At 44.3% G+C, this 23,315-nt stretch overlaps 1 protein-coding gene across 1 annotated transcript in view; it reads left to right on the forward strand.

Annotated features, from left to right (window-relative positions):
* The window catches only part of TTYH2 (tweety family member 2), an 89,774-nt gene that overhangs the window by 31,564 nt on the left and 34,895 nt on the right, over positions 1–23,315 (forward strand). The window contains exons 3-6 of the mRNA XM_069750730.1: positions 13,693–13,804; positions 16,597–16,817; positions 17,267–17,362; positions 22,833–22,905. Of these exons, the coding sequence (XP_069606831.1) occupies positions 13,693–13,804; positions 16,597–16,817; positions 17,267–17,362; positions 22,833–22,905 (502 nt within the window). The remainder of the gene's footprint in view (positions 1–13,692; positions 13,805–16,596; positions 16,818–17,266; positions 17,363–22,832; positions 22,906–23,315) is intronic.

A 23,315-nucleotide genomic window follows, 5' to 3' on the forward strand; every position in this document is an offset into this window, starting at 1 on the left:
GACAATATCCACGTATTAGCTTGGAGACGCTTCAACGACCCAAGGAAGATGGTGGTTTGGCTTTGCCCAACCCGGAAATATACTTCCTTGCGGCCCAGAGCCAGCATTTGAAGGGCTGGGCGCGAGGGGCGTCATCCAGTGCAGTACAACAGCTATTGGAAGAGGTGACGGACCGACGACCGATGGCCAGGTGTTTGGAGGATGGCTCATTGGGCGCGCTGGGGAAAATATACCCAACCCTGTTCCTGATTCGTAAATTATGGAATAGATTAAGGCAGATTCGTGGGGTTACAGGGTTGACTAAATTCACACCGATATGGTCTAACCACAACTTAAAGGATTTTGAGGCCCTGGGAGGATTGATGGAATGGCAGAATAAGGGAATTTGCTTTGTTCACCAGATAATCCAGCAGCAGGAGCTGAAGTCCTTTTCCCAATTGCAGGAAGAATTTGGTTTGCGATCCACAGGGGAATATCAGTATGCGCAGATGAGACATGCCTTTAGAGCTCAGAATAAGAAGGCTGATATCAGGGTTCAAGATGATATAGTGTTGGAGTATGTGTGTGGTGAGGGTACTACAAGGGGAGTTATTTCCATTCTGTATAAGGACCTTATGCACACATTTCTGCTAGATTTCCCTATAAAGGCGAGAGCTAAGTGGGAGAGAGAAGTGGGGCCGATGGAAAATGAAACCTGGGAATCGGTGATGGAGTGGGTTCCGCGACTATCCTTGAGTGAACCATATAGGCTCTCGCAGCTATACATTTTGCATAGAGTATATAAATCTCCGGAAGTGTTATACAAAGCGGGATTGCGTGCCAATTCTGGGTGTCCGAGGTGTGCGAGTGAGAAGGCAGGAATACCGTATATACTCGAGTATAAGCCGACCCGAGTATAAGCCGACCCCCCTAATTTTGCCACAAAAAACTGGGAAAACTTATTGACTCGAGTATAAGCCTAGGGTGGAAATGCAGCATTTACCGGTGAATTTCAAAAATAAAAATAGATCATTATTTCCCCATAGCTGTGCCATATAGTGCTCTGCACCGTTCATATTTCCCCATAGGTGTGAACCATATAGTGCTCTGCACCGTTCATTGTGCCCCCTAGCTGTGCCATATACGGTGCTCTGCACCGTTCACTGTGCCCCATAGCTGTGCCATATACGGTGCTCTGCACCGTTCACTGTGCCCCATAGCTGTGCTGTGCCATATACGGTGCTCTGCACCGTTCACTGTGCCCCATAGATGTGCCATATACGGTGCTCTGCACCGTTCACTGTGCCCCATAGCTGTGCTGTGCCATATACGGTGCTCTGCACCGTTCACTGTGCCCCATACATAGCTGTGCTGTGCCATATACGGTGCTCTGCACCGTTCACTGTGCCCCATAGCTGTGCTGTGCCATATACGGTGCTCTGCACCGTTCACTGTGCCCCATAGCTGTGCTGTGCCATATACGGTGCCCTGCACCGTTCACTGTGCCCCATAGCTGTGCTGTGCCATATACGGTGCTCTGCACCGTTCACTGTGCCCCATAGCTGTGCTGTGCCATATATGGTGCTCTGCACCGTTCACTGTGCCCCATAGATGTGCCATATACGGTGCTCTGCACCGTTCACTGTGCCCCATAGCTGTGCTGTGCCATATACGGTGCTCTGCACCGTTCACTGTGCCCCATAGCTGTGCTGTGCCATATACGGTGCCCTGCACCGTTCACTGTGCCCCATAGCTGTGCTGTGCCATATACGGTGCTCTGCACCGTTCACTGTGCCCCATAGCTGTGCTGTGCCATATACGGTGCTCTGCACCGTTCACTGTGCCCCATAGCTGTGCTGTGCCATATACGGTGCTCTGCACCGTTCACTGTGCCCCATAGATGTGCCATATACGGTGCTCTGCACCGTTCACTGTGCCCCATAGCTGTGCTGTGCCATATACGGTGCTCTGCACCGTTCACTGTGCCCCATAGCTGTGCTGTGCCATATACGGTGCCCTGCACCGTTCACTGTGCCCCATAGCTGTGCTGTGCCATATACGGTGCCCTGCACCGTTCACTGTGCCCCATAGCTGTGCTGTGCCTTATACGGTGCTCTGCACCGTTCACTGTGCCCCATAGATGTTCCACATAAATTTGTGCCGCCGCTGCCGCAATAAAGAAAAAAAAACACATACTCACCTCCCTTGATTGCAGCTCCCGGCGTCTCGTTCCGGCGCCTCCATCTTCCCGGCGTCTCTGCTCTGACTGATCAGGCAGAGGGCGCCGCGCACACTGTATGCGTCATCGCGCCCCCTGCCTGAACAGTCAGAGAGCAGAGACGCCGGGAAGATGGAGGCGCCGGCCGGGAAGATGGATCGGCGCCCGGCGGCTGGAACGAGGACAGGTGAATATGCTATACTCACCTAGTCCTGGCGATCCTCGCGCTGTCCCTCTGCCTGGTCTTCGGTGCCGCAGCTTCTTTCTCTATCAGCGGTCACCGGCACCGCTGATTAGAGAAATGAATAAGCGGCTCCGCCCCTATGGGAGGTGGAGCCGCTTATTCATTTCTGTAATGAGCGGTCCCACGTGACCGCTGAAGAGAGGAAGAAACTGCAGCGCCGAAGCCCGTGGGACGGCAGGGACAGCGCGAGGATCGCTGGGACTAGGTAAGTATGCCTCAGCGCCCTCACCCCCTCACCCGCCGACCCCACCGCTACCGTGACTCGAGTATAAGCCGAGGGGGGCACTTTCAGCCCAAAAATTTGGGCTGAAAATCTCGGCTTATACTCGAGTATATACGGTATATCACATGATGTGGACGTGTCCGAGACTGGCTGCCTTTTGGGTGGTGGTTTTGAGCCGAGTTGAAGTAGCTTATAAGTGCAGAGTTGTTAGAGACCCGATAGTATGTGTGCTGGGATATGTGGAAGAAATTGGAGTTGACAATACTTGGAAGATTGCAATTGCTAGGCTACTCTACATGGCCAGGAAAGTAATAGCACGAAACTGGATAAACGCGGAACCACCTGTGAGAAGGGAATTTCTCCAATATGTTCAACATGGTCTAAAATTGGAAAAGGGGGTGTACAGTAAAAGGGGGAAAATAGAAATGTTTAATAGAATGTGGTCTCCTTGGCTTGATTTGGATTGAGGAGTATAGGCGTCGTGTTTCCTAAGACCTGGAAGAGGATAAATTACAAGAGGCAGATAATGCCTCGGTGCGGTGGAGATTGAGACTGAGCTGTCTTATGGGGGAGGGGGGTAGTTGGGGTAATGTTGGGGTTTATTAAAGTAAGAAAATGTGTATCTGATATAATGCAATGTAAATGGCATTCTGTTGTTCTCCTTTTTTTATATTGTTAATAAAAATCTATTTAAATTAAAAAAAAAAAAAAATGAAGACTTCTGGCAGATTGCGGGGTCTCTGAAGACCTCCGGCAGACAGATGGCAGATAATATGTTTTATTAACAAGAAAGTATTAATACCATGGAAGTTGCAGACAGCCAGGAAGAAGTCCTGGAAACCGCAGGCAGGGTGCAATTTTGGAAACCACAGGCAAGGAGGTTGCGATACTGGAAATCTTGGGTAGTCCTGAAGGTAGCTAGGTTACTGGAAACTGTAGACAAGTAACTCATGGGAAAGCACAGACAGCCAGGATACTGTGGACTGGAACTGTGTACAGACAACTAAAGCAATTACTAGCAAGTCTTAGAGCAATACCAAGCACAGATGTGTGTCTTGGGAGGCCTTTTATAGGTCTAGGAAATACAACACATGGGAGGATGCCGGCTCCTTGCAAATTTCAACATGGAGCATAAGAAAATCTAACAGACCCGGGGCATGAGCGTAGCACAGGCCAGCAAGTGACAGTGCAGGAATCAGGGTCTCTGCTCCTACATCCTGCAGCTCTCAGATTACATAGCAATACCTGATGACAGATACTATTTCAACATCCGCATGCTACCGACACTTTTGCTTGTGTAGATCTTCTACCAGTTATGCTCCATCAACTGGAAATATTGGGAACACCCCTTTTACTGCTTGTATTCATAGATGCTAATTTTCTCACTTCAGAATAAGAAATTATCATTTTTACAGCAAAATGAACAAGGAAGAGAAGAGTAAGAAGTAAAATAAAGCCCAGTTCATTTTTAAACCAAGTCGTAAGAATCCAAATGGAGCGCTAAACCCAGACTAGAATCCTAATCTAATAAAATCTTGTTTCATGGAAATGTCTGACGTGGAAACTCCACAGTACATAATAGACAGCAGAATGTTTTACATACAGAAAAGTAAAAAGAAAAAAGTGTACTCAAAATACAATTATGGAAAATGAATACAAATGTAGTAAATTTTTTAAAGAATATGAATTAATCATTTTTATATATTTTTCATATTTAATTAAAAACCTACATTCAAAAGTATAATTTTATTATAAGAAAATATTATAATATTGAAAATATGGTAAGTAAATTAAAAAGAGGATTTAGGGATTTATTCTGACGGAATATAGGCTGAACTGGATGGACAAATCTCACGAATCGGGCCGTAAAGCGGAAAAAAATTAGCAAGACCATGCCAAAAATTGGGCAGTTTGGAGGCATATTCTGGGCGATATTGGGGGAGGACTAAAATTTCACAAATATTGTATTTGTATTGGTAAGTATTATATCACATTACACACAAAAATGGACAAAAGCGCTTTTAGTATGAAAAAAAATCATAAAATGGAAAATTAGAAGAGAAAGTAAATATTGTACATAAATATAAATATATATATATATATATATATATATATATATATATATATTGTCTAAGGGTCACTTCCGTCTGTCTGTCTGTCCAGGATATTCATTGGTCGCGGCCTCTGTCAGTGATGGAAATCCAAGTCGCTGATTGGTCTTGCCAGCTGCCTGTCATGGCTGCCGCGATCAATCAGCGACGGCCACAGTCCGATTAGTCCCTCCCTACTCCCCCAATCAGCGACTGCCACAGTCCGATTAGTCCCTCCCTACTCCCCTGCAGTCAGTGCCCGGTGCCCGCTCCATACTCCCCGCAGTCAGTGCCCGCTCCATACTCCCTGCAGTCAGTGCCCGGCGCCCGCTCCATACTCCCCTCCGGTCACCGCTCACACAGGGTTAATGCCAGCGGTAACAGACCGCGTTATGCCGCGGGTAACTCACTCCGTTACCGCCGCTATTAACCCTGTGTGACCAAGTTTTTACTATTGATGCTGTCTATGCAGCATCAATAGTAAAAAGATCTAATGTTAAAAATAATTTAAAAAAAAAAAAAAAAAAACCTGCTATTCTCACTTTCGGTAGTCCGACGATGCGCTCGTGCCTGCCGCCAGCTTCCGGTCCCAGAGATGCGTTGCGAAATTACCCAGAAGACTTAGCGGTCTCGCGAGACCGCTAAGTGATCTGGGTAATTTCGCAATGCATCCTGGAAACGCAAGATGGCGGCAACCACGCGCATCGCCAGAGGTTCGCTGGATCCCGCCGGGTGAATATATAACTATTTTTTGTTTTAATTAAACAGGGATATGGTGCCCACACTGCTAAATACTACGTGGGCTGTGTTGGATACCACGTGGCTGCTATATACTACCTGGCCAGTGTTAGATACTATGTGGGCTGTGTTCTATACTGCGTGGGCTGTGCTATATATTATGTGGCCAGTGTTATATACTGCGTGGGCTGCGTTATATACTACATGGCTGCTATATACTACGTGGCTGTGTTCTATACTGCGTGCTTTATACTACGTGGCCTCTGTTAGATACTATGTGGGCTGTGCTATATATTACGTGGGCTGTGCTATATATTACGTGGGCTGTGCTATATATTACGTGGGCTGTGCTATATATTACGTGGGCTGTGTTATATACTGCGTGGCTGCTATATACTGCGTGGCTGCTATATACTGTGTGGCCTGTGTTATATACTACGTGGGCTGTGTTATTTACTGCGTGGCCTATATTAGCGCATCGGGTATTCTACAATATGTATGTATGTATATAGCAGCCACATGGTATATACCACAAGCCACGTAGTACTCCTATATACTACGTGGCCTGTGCTATATACTATGTGGCTGCTATATACATACATACATATTCTAGAATACCCGATGTGTTAGAATCGGGCCACCATCTAGTATATATATATCCCCAAGTGCAGTTGCAAAAACCAAGCGCTACAAAGAAACTGGCTCACATGAGGACTGCCCCACGAAAGGAAGACCAAGAGTCACCTCTGCTTCTGAGGATGTTTATCCGAGTCACCAGCCTCAGAAATACCAGACCAGGTCAATGCCACACAGAGTTTTAGCAGCAGACACATCTCTACAACAACTGTTAAGAGGAGACTTTGTGCAGCAGGCCTTCATGGTAAAATAGCTGCTAGGAAACCACTGCTAAGGACAGGCAACAAGCAGAAGAGACTTGTTTGAAAAAAAGTGGAAATCTGTGCTTTGGTCTGATGAGTCCAAATTTGAGATCTTTGGTTTCAACCACCGTGTCTTTGTGCGACACAGAAAAGGTGAACGGATGGACTCTACATGCCTGGTTCCCACCGTGAAGCATGGAGGAGGAGGTGTGATGGTGTGGGGGTGCTTTGCTGTTGGGGATTTATTTAAAATTGAAGGCATACTGAACCAGCATGGCTACCACATCATCTTGCAGCAGCATGCTATTCCATCCGGTTTGCGTTTAGTTGGACCATCATTTATTTTTCAACAGGACAATGCCCCCAAACACACCTCCAGGCTGTGTAAGGGCTATTTGACCAAGAAGGAGAGTGATGGGGTGCTACGCCAGATCTGAACCCAATCGAGATGGTTTGGGGTGAGCTGGACCGCAGAGTGAAGGCAAAAGGGCCAACAAGTGCTAAGCATCTCTGGGAACTCCTTCAAGATTGTTGGAAGACCATTCCTGGTGACTACCTCTTGAAGCTCCTCAAGAGAATGCCAAGAGTGTGCAAAGCAGTCATCAAAGCAAAATGTGGCTACTTTGAAGAACCTACAATATAAGATATATATATATATATATATATATATATATATATATATACACACACACACACACACACACACACACACACACACACACACACACACACACACACACACACACACACACACACATATATACACAGTACAGACCAAAAGTTTGGACACGCCTAATTTAAAGATTTTTCTGTATTTTCATGACTATGAAAATTGTAAATTCACACTGAATGCATCAAAACTATGAATTAACACATGTGGAGTTATATATTTAACAAAAGTGTGAAGCAACTGAAAATATGTCTTATATTGTAGGTTCTTCAAAGTAGCCACCTTTTGCTCTGTTGACTGCTTTGCACACTCTTGACATTCTCTTGATGAGCTTCAAGAGGTAGTCACCAGGAATGGTCTTCCAACAATCTTGAAGGAGTTCCCAGAGATGCTTAGCACTTGTTGGCTCTTTTGCCTTCACTCTGCGGTCCAGCTCACCCCAATCCATCTACATGTTGGGCTATGTGAAATTTGTTTTTTTTATTACCTGCATATACTGTAATATATTAGTATACAATGTAATATATCTATGTAAACAGGCCATGTAAATATACGGACTATAAATCTTTAAATATATTACATAGCTACAAACGCTACACTTTTTTTTTTTCCTTGGACAGACCCGCGAAAAACGTAAAATAATGTATAAAATTGAGAATTGTAGGGTAAGTAAATTTAAAAATAATATACTGTAGTTTTCTATTTTACATACAAACCTATAGTGTAAATCTACCTATCATATCTATTTTTTTTTTTTTTAATGAATGTTTATGGGCTAAAAATCTTTTTTTTACAGTTGCGATTCATTATAAATGTTGCACCCTTTTCCTTTGTTTCTCTGTACATTCAACTGTGATGTGGGCTATGGTCGTAAATAAGCTGAGAAGAGGTGACAAAAAAAAGTCAGATAAGAGTTACAATTCCCCCCCCCCCCCATCAGAAGACGCTCGCTTATGGATTCTCTGTTAACTCATTCTACAGCGAACAAAAGTGCATAAAATGGGCTAGAGGAGGCAAATGATGCAATTTTTTTCTAGATGAAACCCATTTGCATACAATGATTTTTAGCTCCAATTACGGTAGATGCATTTAAATAAAAATACTTTTTTTTTTTTTTTTTTGCACGTGAATAAAATGGAAATATAAATATTGCACATATAAATACATCTAAAAAGATCAGAAACTCTTCCATCCTGGGTTATGGGTAAATTTGATTACCTGCAACTAAAAATGGAAAGAAAAAGTACAATTAATATTCACGTTCCTTGGATTTCAGGGAGCAGGTATGGGTGATCCTATCAGTTATTCTACTTTTACAGTGTCCATCTTCTTTTTTTCTTCACATTGCGCTGTTGCTGGAACATTTTTACTCGAACCCTGTGAATTACTGGGAAAATGAATCTGTTCCGTCACTTCAGAGATGTCGGGCATGGATCAGCCAGGGGAGGGGAGGGTGGCGGAGTTCAGCTCCGAGCCTGTAAAATGGGCTGTCAGAAGGAGCTCGTTATATAACAAAACCTCAGGGTGGATTTTAGCAGCCATGCCTTAAAATAGCAGCGTACGTTATCTCCCTCTATACAAAAGACTCACTGAGGGCGCAATTATTTAGGCAGCGCCTGAGCCCAACGGGCAGGAGAGAAGAAGCAGATCCAATATCCGTTTTTACAAGGGAATCTGATAGGTTTCCATTATGTACAGTATGGCCCTCGTGGACTTGGGGTAGCGTGGCCCACACTCCAAACCATGCTTCCATCCACTTTTCCATACATTGCATGCATAGTTCTGGAGGGTACTAGTTCTTATTAAGGAGATTCAGCTGAAGCAGTGCTTCATGGGGAAAAAAGTATGCAAATTGTGTAGAAAACGGTCTCTTTAGTGCCACCTATTGGTGTCTGCTGTCTAAGCTAGTGACTCATAAGAGTGTTAAAAACGACTAGGGATATCAGCCAAACAAGGCAACCACATTTTGACAGCTGTTTCGGAGTTCTTGCTCTTTTCATCAGTACTTGATAACCGGGTGGGTGAGCTTCAATTAAAATGAATTGTCCACCTTTTAGGTCTGTTTGTTTTTTATCTAATTGCATATTTTTGAGGCTAAAAATCATTTTTGCAATTGGGTTTCATTAAAAAAAATTAGCATCGTTTGCCTTCTATGGCCTCTGTGATGAAGAGAGCGCATTATAGTTTCTCAAGGACTTTGTAACCGTTTTATCTCCTTTTTTTTTCCTGATTTCTTGGCTGATTCATGACCACAGACCACATCAAAGTTGAATGTGCAGGATGACAAAGAGGCTGTAACAGCCAAAGTTTGTATTGAAACCCAAATGCAAAAAAAAAAATACTTTTTAGCTCCAAATATTTACACTTAAGTAAAAAAAAAAATAATGATGTAGATTAGCTCTACTCCAGAAGGAAGAAAGCTGCCATCTATGGGTAACCGTTAGCTGGGAAATATAGTCCCTATTATTGCAGGATGCCTGGTTGAGCCTCTGGTCAACTTTTTGGTCCATCCAATAGTCTAGAAAGAAAATAAGGTTGACCGTGATAACAGCGCCTCTCCTATCTGTGGTATGTCTGGTATTGCAGCTCAGCCCCAATTGCCTAATGTTATGCTGTAAGCACTGTCATCAAAGGCATTCAGCTATGTCCATTGATTTCCTAACATAGAGCCTGAAAGCAGAGCTGTCAATCACGTTATACTCGTGGATTTCCGGTATCCCCACCAGACAATGGAATACCCCTCCTATGTATTATAGAGGTCACTGGATCCCCAACTATCGGTGATCCGGGTTCCCTAAATCCCATCCCACCAGTTGAATTGGGCTGTAAACACATGCAGTGTCTAGGCAGTAAATAATGTTTCTCCATAGCCCTGGCCTTATACAGCCTTCTAAAACATTTCATTTTCAAGATCTCTGCTTGCTGTCAGTAATTGAAAAAAATATCTTTCTATATTTTGGGTTTATTTTATAACGCTAAACAAATAAACAGTACGGGTGGGGATTATGCTGGCCCTGCCCCAAAGTGGACATTTTGGGGTTATTTCTGAATGGGGCGTAAACTTCCAAATTTGGGCATTAAAGTGACGCAAGTATGGCTTCAGATTAATTGTTAGATACGTTCCTGCACTGGAAGAAGGGTTGGAGGGGCTGGTTCACAGTGACTGGTTGCCAGGCAGAGTATAATGAGCAGGATTGGAGGGGATGGGTTGCCTCTGTCTGATCGCCAGGTAGAGCTAATGGAGCTAAGAGTGAATACACATAAACAAGACATACAATCGTGGCTCTTGGCCACTTTGTAGATAAAAGGGCTTTCTTGAGTCTGGAGTAACAGGAAGTAGCTTTTTCTTGTGTTTGTATGGCAGGAAGTAGCTCCTTGTGTGACAGGAAGTAGCATCGGTTTGTGTTTTTGTTTTTTTGTTTTTTTTTTTGACAGGAAGTAACCTCCCTCTAGTGTCTTCTGCAGCAGTAGGTGGCTGCCTTCTCCTCGTGTGACTGGAGGTAGCCTTGTTCTTGTGGTACAGGAGGTAGCCGCCTCCTCGTGAGACAGGACGTAGCTGCCTCATCGTGGAACAGGAAGCAGCTGCCTTCCGTGGGACAGGAAGTAGCTGCCTCCTCGTGGGACAGGAGGTAGCCGCCTCCTCGTGGGACAGCTAGTAGCTGCCTTCTCGTGGGACAGGAGGTAGCCGCCGCCTCCTCATGGGACAGCTAGTAGCTGCCTTCTCGTGGGACAGGAGGTAGCCGCCGCCTCCTCATGGGACAGGAAGTAGCTGCCTCCTTGTGGGACAGGTAGTAGCTGCCTCTTCGTGGGACAGGAAGTAGCTGCCTTCTCGTGGGACATAGGGTAGCCGCCTCCTCGTGGGACAGGAAGTAGCCGCCTTCTCGTGGGACAGGGGGTAGCCGCCCTCTCGTGGGACGGGGTAGCTGCCTCCTCGTGGGACATGGGGTAGCTGCCTTCTCGTGGGACAGGGGGTAACTGCCTTCTCGTGGGACATGGGGTAGCCGCCTCCCCGTGGGACAGGAGGTAGCCGCCTTCTCGTGGGACAGGAAGTAGCTGCCTTCTCGTGGGACAGGGGGTTGCCACCTCCTTGTGGGACAGGAGGTAGCTGCCTTCTCGTGGGACAGGGGGTAGCCACCTCCTCATGGAACAGGTGGTAGCTGCCTTCTCGTGGGACAGGGGGTAGCCACCTCCTCGTGGGACAGGAGGTAGCTGCCTTCCCGTGGGACAGGGGGTAGCCACCTCCTCGTGGGACAGGGGGTAGCCACCTCCTCGTGGGACAGGAGGTAGCTGCCTTCTCGTGGGACAGGGGGTAGCCGCCTCCTCGTGGCACAGGAGGTAGCCGCCTTCTCGTGGGACAGGGGGTAGCCACCTCCTCGTGGGACAACAACTTTTTCCTGTGTCTAGTGTTTCAAGACGTCATTTAGTATTCTGTGTCTGGCGCACAAATAGTTACTGGACATAGGCATTTTAGAAAGTTGTCACTTAATGGCTTGAAATGCCCAAGCTGCGATGCCCTGTTATTCTATAATTGCTCCTTGTCAGTGCCCGTAGTCATGGGCATTTGTTTTTTAACCATTGTTCACCTTCTCTTTAAAAAAAAGAATGTGATCATAATATCTAATATATAAAGCTGAATGTGTGTATGTATGTCCGGGATTGGCATCTGCACCGTCGCAGCTACAGCCACAAAATTTTGCACAGTCACACGTCTGGACCCCGAGAGCGTCATAGGCTATGTTGTGAGGCGAAATTTTAACCCCGCGCGTTCCAATTCACCAAACAATTTTGCCCCTATCTACATAATGGGGAAAAGTGAAAGGAAAAGTGTTGGAGGCAAATTGACAGCTGCCAGATGTGAACAAGGGGGACGTAAAGAGTGAGAGCGATGGCGCCAAAGAGTATATACCGTACAGTTGCTAAGGTGGGGCCCCGACATGGGATACTCACCACACACGGGGATATGAACACACGCACAAAATGCGCCGCACACTACCACGTGCTTGAACACATATCACCCTCAGCACACATTTCACCACACATACGCCAACCTCGCCACATAAAAGTCGAAACACAAAAGTCGCCGCTGAAAACTTGCCACGCGCAGAACTCGCCACATGCAAAAACTAGGCTCTTGCAAAACTCGCCACAAGTGCAAAACTCACCTCATGGAAAACTCGCCACACGCAAAACTTGCACACGCGGAAAAATTGCCACATGCACAAAAGTTGCAACACATGCAAAATTTGCCTCACACAAAACTTGCACATACTCAAAAGGCACCACACAAAACTCGCCACACGCAAAACTCGCCATGCGCAAAACTTGCTGCACACAAGTTGCTACACTAACCTGTCACATGCAACTCGACACACAAAAAGTTGCTACACGCATGTTGCCACACAAAACTCATCTCACAAAAGTCGCTACATGCATGTCGCCACACGCAACTCAACACACACAACTTGACAAACAAAACTCGCCCTAAAACACACACAAGTCTGGTCTTATCCTTCAAAAATAAAATTCTGATTAATAAGCAGACAAACTACAACAAATGTCCCATATAGGAAATACGGCAGCTGTCAGTCACATGACCTGTCTATTATGTGTATGTGTGAGCTAATATATACTGCCAGGGGGAGGGCTTCCTGTTGGCTGGGGATTTATCAGGCTGCCAATTTAGCTTACAAATACTGAGGTAAAAATACTGAGCAAATAACGTGTGAACGAGGTCTAATACAGGAGGAGATGACACACAGGTATATACTATATACAGAGGAGATGACACACAGATATATACTATATACAGGAGAGATGACACACAGGTATATACTATATATAGGAGGAGATGACATACAGGTACATATATATACAGGAGGAGATGACATACAGGTATATACTATATACAGGAGGAGATGACACACAGTTATATACTATATACAGGAGGAGATGACCTACAGGTTTATACTATATGCAGGAGGAAATGACATACAGGTATATGCTATATATAGAAGATGACATGCAGGTATATACTATATACAGGAGGAGATGACACGCAGATATATACTATATACAGGGGAGATGACACACAGGTATATACTATATACAGGAGGAGATGACATACAGGTATATACTATATATAGAAGGAGATGACATTCAGGTATATACTATATATAGGGGAGATGACACACAGCAGGTATATAATATATACAGGGGAGATGACATACAGGTATACACTATATACAGGAGATGACATACAGATGTATACTAAATATAAGGGAGATGACAAACATGTATATACTGAGGTGATGAGGTGAAAATGAGAGGTGTGAGGTTAAAATGAAAAGGTGTGAGTGCAAAATGAGAGGAGTGAGGAAAAATAGTGGAGTGATCAGAAAATGACAGATATGAGGTTGAAATGACAAGTGTTAGGGGGAATGAGAGGAGTGAGGGAGAAAATGAGAGATGTGAGGGAGAAAATGAGAGATGTGATTGGGAAAATGAGAGGCGTGATGGGAAAATAAGAGAAGTGAGGTGCTATAACTAACCACAGATATTTACTATGCCCAGGCAACGCCGGGCTCTTCAGCTAGTAAACTATATTGTTGGACCCCAGGGATAAATATTGACAACCCCCTCTTGTGTTTTGCAGTGCTGCAGTTGGCATCGGTTTCTATGGCAACAGCGAGACCAATGATGGCGTCTACCAGCTGACGTACTCCCTGGACGATGCCAATCACACCCTCGCAGGAATTGACAACCTGGTGAGTGCCAAAAAATAAATATGTGCCTCTGGTAACGCTAGTCGTAAATTGTGGAACAGGCATATGTGTGTCACTTTTGTCCATGTGTTGTTGAGTAATTTTTTTGTTTTGCGCCTGGCTGAAATGAGTGATACTGGCAGCTGTGGCTGGAAATGCAGCAGAGAGCGAGTAGCACAATAGCTGAACTCAACTTCTGTGAAATTCCTATGGACTGTGACTAATGGAGAGACAGAATCTGTTGCAAAGCGTTGAGTGGTCTGTTCGGAGCCATCTGTCTAAGAGGAGCGACCCGGGAACGAATGTGAGATGCTTTAAAAACAAGGGAAGAGATTCATTCTTAAAGCGATTCACGAGATTTGAAAGAAAATAAAAATATATAGCGCCTCTACTGTCCCATGGACAAGCCTGGTATTGCAGCTAAGCCCCATTCCAGTCAATTGAGTTGCAATACCAGACTTGGCCCATAGATTGGCCCCATTGCGGAGAAAAAGCACACCTTTTCCCTGCTTTTCTGACGTGTCTGTTTACTAAATACTTGAGGATCTCCTCCCGGTACCTAATGGCAGTCAGGGTACCTCTGATTAGCACATGGAGGGCTGTGCGGCCCTCCAAATAAATGTCTCCTCACACCATTACTGACTCACTGCCAAACTAGTCATACTGTAGGCAGCAGAACGTTCTCCACGGCATCTCCAGACTCTGTCACGTCTGTCACATGTGCTCAGTGTGAAGCAGATCTCATCCGTGAAGAGCACAGGGCGCCAGAATCAAATCTGACAGTCTTTGTGTTCCCTGGCAAATGGCAATTACCCTGCATGTTGTTGGGCTGTAAACACACCACCCACTTGTGGATTTCAGGCCCAAATCCAACCCTCATGGAGTCTGTTACTGAGAGTTTTAGTGGACACATGGATGTTAGTGGCCTGCTGGAGGTCATTTTCCAGGACTGTGGCACTGCTCCTCCTTGCACAAAGGAGGAGGTAGCGGTCCTGCAGCTGGGTTGTTGCCCTCCTACGGCTTCCTCCATGTCTACTGGTGTACTGGCCTGTCTCCTTGTTCTTTATCTGCTCCATGCTTTGGACACCATGCTGACAGGCACAGCTACCCTTCTTGCCATAGCTCACATTGATGTGCCATCCTAGATGAGCTGCACTACCTGATCAACATCTGTGGGTTGTAGACACCGCCTCGTGCTACTGTACAGTAGCGCTAGGGGTCAGATCAATGACAAAATGCAAAAGTGACCAAAACAACCACCAAAATGGATGAGAACAGAGAAATGGTCTGTGGTCACCCCATGTAGAACCTCTCCTTTATAGTGGTTGTCTTGCTAATTGTCAATCATTTCTACCTGTTATCTGTTGCATTTTCACAACAGCAGGAGAAATTGATTCACAATCAGTGTTGTGGACAGGTTGATTTCACAGAAGTGGAGTTACATTGTGTTTAAGTGTGTTCTTTATTTTTTTGAGCAGTGTATTTTAGAGGAAGATGTTAGATACTGTAGGGATAGATTAGATAGTGTAGATATATTTTAGAGAAAAATAAGATCTGTAGCGACAATAGATAGTGTAGAGAAATATTAGATACTGTAGAGAGATTAGATACTGTCATGATATTAAATACTGAGAGTAGATACTATTCAGTTTATATACTGTAGAGATATGATACTCTAATGATATTAGATACTGTAGAGAGAGATTAGATCCCGTAGCGAGAGAGAGATTAGACACCATAGGGAGACAGTGATTGGATCTGTACATTTACACGGGTGTATGGATACTGTGGAGAATGATCAGATACTGTAGCGACCCGGGTACATCGATACTGTGATGTATCTGTACATTACAGGCTTTCGCTCTGTAGCGGTGCCTCTGGTGAGTGTCGCTCGTGGCATCATATCTTGCACTTTGTGGGTCTGCTGATGGACCCATTATACCGCCGCTCTCAGTAGGGCGCCTCTTTATTCCTGTGCACAGGGATGTACAGCACAGAACCTATTAGTCTGTGGGTCGTCGTCCTCGCCTCTCATTTCCTCGCTCTCCAGACCGCACCGCCACCCCCACCCTTTCTGTCTATCGTGCCCGCGACTTTTACCCAACAGCTGGGCATCTTGGCTCCCTCCCCCGTTGCTGCTTTCTCGCCGTCAGACTTTAATCCCCCAACCCCTGGGGATGTTTCGGTCCCTGCAGCCTGTGAATTACCCACTTGGAGCTGGCAAGGGGAGGGAGTGAGCATATCCAAGCCTGTAGCCAGAGAAGACCCTGTAGCTGCCAATATTTCCGTCCTTCACCTCGTGTGCCAGGCTTTTTCTCACCAGAAATGTATGACTTTTAGGATTTTATGTCGGGTCAATCTATTTTTTTTTTAAATTGTATTTTATTTAATACGTGTTATCTATCTGATTAGGGGAAATTATCATCTTCTTAGTCTCTCAACAGCCTGTAGTTCTCTATGGGGAGAGGAGGGAAATGCAGCTGCAGCCACTCACTGTTCAGTGAGGCAGGATGGAGAGATCCGATTGGTTCATATTATACAACTGTTTAGGCACAGCACCATACATAAAGTTGTGACTGAATCTGGTACTGTAACCCAGTCCCATACACACAGATTGAACTGAGCTGCAGTACTAGTCACAACCTCAACCATGTGTCTGGCGCTGTTCCAGGGGTAAACATAAAAATTTTGATAATTTTGGTCCTAAACCTAAATTTTTGAGATGTCGTTGTATGCAACAACTGAGCCTGATGACACACTGCACCATTGTTTAGGGGTTTCTGACTTTCCAACAGGTGTCTGGCACCAGCTTCAGGATGAAAGAAGAACTGGATCGGCACCTGTTGCGTCTCAATGAGATATTTGCAGCACATGGAGATTATGTCCAGACCCTACGATTCATGCAGATCATGGCCAATAACGTCGTCACTCAGCTCTCCACGTTGCCAAACTGGCAGGTGACGAGTGGCAACCTTTCCATGATTGCCCAGGAGGCCAGAGTTATCGAGTATTACAGGTAAGTACAGCCCTGGTTAAGGCGGATTCTAGGCTCCGCAAGAATCACATCCCAAATGCGGTGTCTGAATGAACCCTAGCACTTCTATTCACTGAAAGAAAGCAGATGTATTAAAAAATCAAGATTTTAAGAACAAAAGAACATTAGAAAGTTGTGACAACACATGTTTTATATATGATATTAATATATATTGTCCCCTACATGGAGGATATATGCTGTATAATGTGTCTGGCATCCAGCTGAAAAGGACATACAGCTTCTAGAATCAGGCTTGACGGGGTGGAACTGTATAGAGTGCCTGGTATCCAGCTCAAAAGGATATACAGATACTAGAATCAGACTAGAAGAGATGACATCCAGCTGAAAAGGGCACACGGCTCCCAAATCAGAATTGAGGGGGTTGTTGGGCATTCTTTGTTACCATACAGAGTCTTCTCTATCTGTTTCAGATGGCTTTCTTACCTATTCCTATTCATCGTTGACCTGGTCATCTGTCTGGTGACGTGTCTGGGACTGGCCAAGCGTTCCAAGTGTCTCCTCGTTACGTAAGTGCAGAATATAGCTCTCCAATACTGGCAAGTCTTACAGTCATGTTAATACTGGGCCTCCTGGTTCCCGGTCTGCATTTCTCTCAAACAGCGCCACTCATGTCTCTAGGCTGTCTCTGGTATTGCACTTTTATCTTTATTTAAATGAATGTGCAGGACTGCAGTACCAGGCAAAGTCTAAGAGAACAGGTGTGCCACTGCCAAGAGGCGGCGTTGATAGGAGATTTACAATGGCAGGCATTGGGGGGGGGTTCTGCAGTCCCCCGGCTGTAATAACAACCCATGGGTCCCATGATCACGGAAAAGGGGCTCCGATTAGTACTCCACAATCGCAACAATTGACACTAGAAATGAGGCCATTTAAATGCTGCTTAGAGTGAGATGCCAGCCGTGTAAGGCTATGTGCACACTTTGCGGATTCCACTGCGGATTTTTCCGCAGCAGAAGTCCAAAATCCGCAGTGAAAACCCGTTGCGGTTTTTACTGCGGTTTCTTATGCGGATTTTCATCTGCAGTTTCCTATTGGAGCAGGTGAAAATCCGCAGAAAAGAAGTGACATGCTGCGGAATGTAATCCGCAGCGTTTCCGCATGGTTTTTTCCGCAGCATGTGCACAGCGTTTTTTGTTTCCCATAGGTTTACATTGTACTGTAAACTCATGGGAAACTGCTGCGGATCCGCAGCAGTCAAATCTGCTGCGAATCCGCAGCAAAATCCGCAAAGTGTGAACATAGCCTTACACAGCCTTTTCCTTACCCTCAAATCCTAACTTTGACATTAGGGAGCTTCTTGGTGGTTAAGGTAAATCTATTGAGTATATGTCCGATAGGTGAAAGATCCCGTCTGTTGGCCACCACCTATTCCCAAAAATCCCATGGGCTGTAATTGAGAAAGCAACAGACAAACCTAATATTCTATACCAACAGAACATCAGTTATAGGTAACAACCAAAAATACTAATGGCGACTCTAATCATAATCCTATACCCAAGGAGAACCAAGAGTCCAAAAAATTGCCAAAAAGGTAATTAATCTTTAATTGATTTTATTGAAAAAAATAATGTACACTAAACAATAAAAACATGTACCATATATGTAAAAACATGTGAAGAAATCCGTGAGTACATCAAAACCAGAGATCACGGATCAGGACACTGCTGAGTGTATCAACCATAAGTATCTGTGCAAAAATGTGCAATTAATATACTATCATCACGTATATTAAACCACTGACAGACCGTGGCAATTCAACTATGAAATCTAACGTGTATGCACACTACCGGTAATATTACCACATGCCTGTCAGAAGATAATGTGCAAATGAGCATGCAGAATAAAGTTTAATTACCCATTTTAGTGAGGCAGGTCCTGTCCCGGTCTTGGTAAACTACCCCAACGCGCGTTTCGCGTCTGGTGAATCCCGCTTCCTCAGGGATAGTTCATAGTTGAATTGCCACGGTCTGTCAGTGGTTTAATATACGTGATGATAGTATATTAATTGCACATTTTTGCACAGATACTTATGGTTGATACACTCAGCAGTGTCCTGATCCGTGATCTCTGGTTTTGATGTACTCACGGATTTCTTCACATGTTTTTACATATATGGTACATGTTTTTATTGTTTAGTGTACATTATTTTTTTCAATAAAATCAATTTAAGTTTAATTACCTTTTTGGCAGTTTTTTGGACTCTTGGTTCTCCTTGGGTATATGAAGCCTAATATTCTGTCTCCTCCTTCGCCCTTTCATGGTCTGTATACATTGGAACCACAGGGATACACTGCAGTACCAGATGCAGCCACATGCGTATGAATGTCACTGTGGCGCTCCATTGAGGGTCTCCGCACCTCCGATCAGCCGATCATCGATCTCCCACAAATCATACATGGACAGCCTATCTTAAAGTTTTACCTAAATTCCTTGACAAGGAGACCATTCGAATAGGTGTTTTGGGACATAATGGAGGTCTGTTGCAGTTGGTTGTGTTGTACCTGATGCCATTGGAGAAGGCCTTTTAAAGAGGATTTAACAAGTTTAGAAAAACATGGGGGCTTAGAAAAAGTGACCCACACCTGTCCAAAGATTGGGCTCAGTTTTGCCACTTAACTTTACATACATTAATGGAATTTAGCTGCAATCCTGTGTCCAACCTGTGAACAGACGGTGAACTGTTTCTGCAAGATATTAGCCTTGTTTTTTCTAATCCTTTGAGTTTTCTACTAAAAGGCATGTAGTCAGTAAGACACTGTGGTTTTCTAGTTATTGGAAAATCAGCAGTAAAAGGATCAACGCATACTGTTCCCATGTGTCTGAAGTTATATGTTGTTATTGTGGAAGGATGATAGTCACCACCGAAAAACAAGTCTCCATTGTCTTCCCTGTTACTTAAAGGGAGGTTATAATCAGGATATGACCTACTGTTTAAATCGGGTTTCTGTGTCAAATGTATTTTTTGGCAATATGTTTATTTCCATTTCACAATCTATTAAAAATTATAAATAGAAATCTTGCCATTTTCACACCAGACACTGGGGCTTTTTTTCGATTCTGTCATCCTGTTTCAGGAAACAATACATGTACATTAGCTTCAATGAAAAGTCTATCATTTTATTTTGAAGCATCTAATAAGTGTGTATAAAGGAAGGGAGAGTAAGCAAGATCGTCTGTTATATAACTGATTGCTGGAGTAAATGCCTAATAGGTACTTTTGCTTTTTACGTCTCTCAAAAACTTTCTAATTGGTTAGTGATTATGTTCTGGTAGGCAACCTGTGCCGCCATATAACGCCTCTGTAAAGTACTTGCCAAAATTAGGGCATTGCAGCCTGCCCACTTTTGGGCTGGGTTTCCATAATCCAACCTCTTTTCCTTGTCAGGTCACTGAATTATCCCCCAAAATCGGAACTGTTGTCATCTATGAATGTGGCATCCGGTGGAGCATACCGCAATTTTTCTTTTTCTCAGATTGAATATTAGTTCGGAGTGTGTATGAATGGCCACCAACCTCTTCCATTTGGTATGGCCCAATTAGGAAGGTCCATTTAGTGTTGGACTCTGTGTTCCTCATCTGGCCATGGTGTCCCAGGAGAGAGAGCTGGTAGGATGTGGAGAAGAGAAGTCGTGTAGGGAGATGTTCTGTTGGATGTGATGCAACGTTGGAGCCTTTGGGGGCTGGTCATTTTGGCTTAGGGATCAAGTGGGCAATAGACTCAAGGAGGTTACTAACTTCCAGTTCACGTAAATTGATACATCAGTTTCTATCTTCCACTTGTAAGCTTCTGTAGGGCCACTGGCTGGGCAGTATTTTGGACACTCTTTTGAAAAGTGTTCACCATTGTAGTGGACTTTTGAGACTCTTATAGCGGTACGCTGGTTAGACAGAGTAAATTCCTTGAAAACTTCAGTATAGACCCATACTAGATGCCATATTATGGATCTTCTGTGTGGCCATATTGCAGATCCATGAGCCACACATGGGACAATAAAACGAGTTCTTTAAGGAGGACCTGTTGCCAGGTGGTCTGTTTTGCACCTATTTTTCTCCTGCTGCTTCCCTGAGTATTAGTTTTATTTTTCTTTAAATCTACTATATGGTTCGAGAGATATGGTCTGTTATTTTTTTGTGCTAATTTCTATGGTCTTTGCTAAGGAGGTGTGTCACAGTGTAGTTATGCAGAGCATCTAAAGCTACACCCCAGAGGATCCTGTGAGCCATGCCCAATTAGTAAAGGCCATAAAAATTTGTATTAAATAAAAAGGCCAGTATTTCTGGAACCATATGGCGGTTATAAAAATACAGAATTCTCAGGGGAACACCAGAAATTAGACAAGAGCAATAATATGGCCACATTTGACTTGGTGTCAAGTCCTCTTTAACGATCAATAAAGGAGGCAAAAATTAATCGCCTTCTCTTATAGCAGTATGAAATCTCCATAGCGTTGGAGCATGATGGGAGTAATGTTCCATGTCCAAGTTTTAAAAAACATAACGAACACTGAACTTGAAAATGTTTTACCTACTATTCATAAGAATTTCGGCCATGACGGGAATTATGAATTTTATTAAAAAACAGTGCCTCACCAGGTTGTGGGCGGTATTGCAGCACAGCCACTTCTCTTCAATGGAACTGAGATGTAATACAGCACACAACCCATAGAGCGCTGTGGCGCCATTGTTGGATTTTCTTAGATCCTTTCTTACCGGTGGAGCGGCTTTTATATCTCTTTCCACTGACGTAGGTCTATAATCAAATTTATAGTACATCTAAAATTAGATATCACATCTAATAGGACTTGTTAAGCCCGCCTGCCCTGTAATGTGTGATGGTTAAGTCGTGGGCCAGCAGCTTGTATGATGATAATTGCCTTGTTATAGAGGAATCCTGGAAGCCTTTAGTGTCTCGGGAAGGGAAGAAGGAGCAGATAAAGGGTTTGATGGTTTCCATCTGCTCTTGGGATGCTCCTGGGAGTTTCTCATTACAAGCTCCTATGTATCGCTGACTCCTGCTCTCTGTTGCACCCATTGATTTTGGATATTCTTATTCATGATGCAGAGAGAGGCGCAATTAGAGGCGGAGGAGCCAGAGATCTGCAGTGCACATGAATAATAAAGCAGCGGAGCGGGCAGGGTGGACTCGGACCTCACAGATAACATGTGTTGTGCAGCTGCCTGACCCGAGTCCTGCACAAAGAAACTCACCTTCCCCCATTAAAACTCACATTCTGGAAAGCTGACGCATTTCGCACCACTAGACTGTTTAAAGGGTTTGTACGGCTTTAAGAAAAAACATGGCTACTTTCTTCCAAATACAGTGCTGCTCTTATCGATTAATTTTAGTGGTCCCGTCCCCCTTTAAAAGGAGAACATATGCCTGCCTTTAAAAACAAAAAAAACAAAAACGCATCACACCAATGCAGAGGATGTGTGTGATACTGCAGCTCAGCCCCCGTTTGCTGTAATAAAGCTGAGCTGTAATACCAGATAGAACCCATGAATAGGTGTGATACTTTTGGAAGAAAGCAGCCAAGTTTTTTTAGTCGGGGAAAACCCTTTAAATGGACTGGGCTGCAATACCCCACATGGACAGGAGTGACGCTCTTTGTCTTTTTAATCTCCTACAACCTTTTGAATGGTAGCATAATGCAGATGCCATGACTTCGACAAGGAAGTCTCAAAAAGTCAGAACCAGTTCAATTTTTTGCTTGTCGCGGTTGCAGCCGCCTACGGTGATCTTTTGATGCGTGATCTGTACCTCAGCCGAATTGCTGACCAACAGGGGGAAATCTGCTCTGCATGGGCTGACTTCCTAGAGACAGGGTTTGTACCCAGCAGCCAATCTGAACAGGCAGAGCTGCAGCGTAACGCATGGTGGAGAAGCAGAGCAGAAGTCCGAGCCTCTGATTAGACAGTGTATTGGGCAAGCTATATAGTAATGCTGCTTTTTGCTTTGTTTTCTTTCTTTTTTAGGATGTTAAGTTTTGGGCTGATAACTATAATATTAAGCTGGGCGTCCTTGGCTTTGGATACGTCGTCTGCGGTGGTAAGTTAACATTTTTTTATTCTTTTTCAATGTTTTCTGTACACTGGTGATTTTATTTTTTGGCCATCTACATTACGTATGTAGTTATATATTCTGGATCCTCCAGTAGCCGAGCAGATATTTGCTTTTGATCATTTATATGCTGCAGTAAAGTGTTGTGGTAATTTGGCCCAGACCGTACACATCTGAGAATCCTGTGCAAAAAAAAACAAGCAAGATTAATCCCTGATTGTCAGGAATCCCATAAACTGGAGAGTCCAATATTCCGGAATTATTCTCGTTTAAAGGGCTTGTGCTGGCAAAATATGCTTGTGTGGTCTGGAGGGTGACAGCAGGTGAGTATAATTTATTTTTTTTTTTTACAGAATTTCACCCCCCCCCTCCATCTCCAAGTAACTAACGTCTTACAT

Source organism: Ranitomeya imitator, chromosome 2 (genome assembly GCF_032444005.1).
Source record: "Ranitomeya imitator isolate aRanImi1 chromosome 2, aRanImi1.pri, whole genome shotgun sequence".
NCBI lineage: Eukaryota > Metazoa > Chordata > Amphibia > Anura > Dendrobatidae > Ranitomeya > Ranitomeya imitator.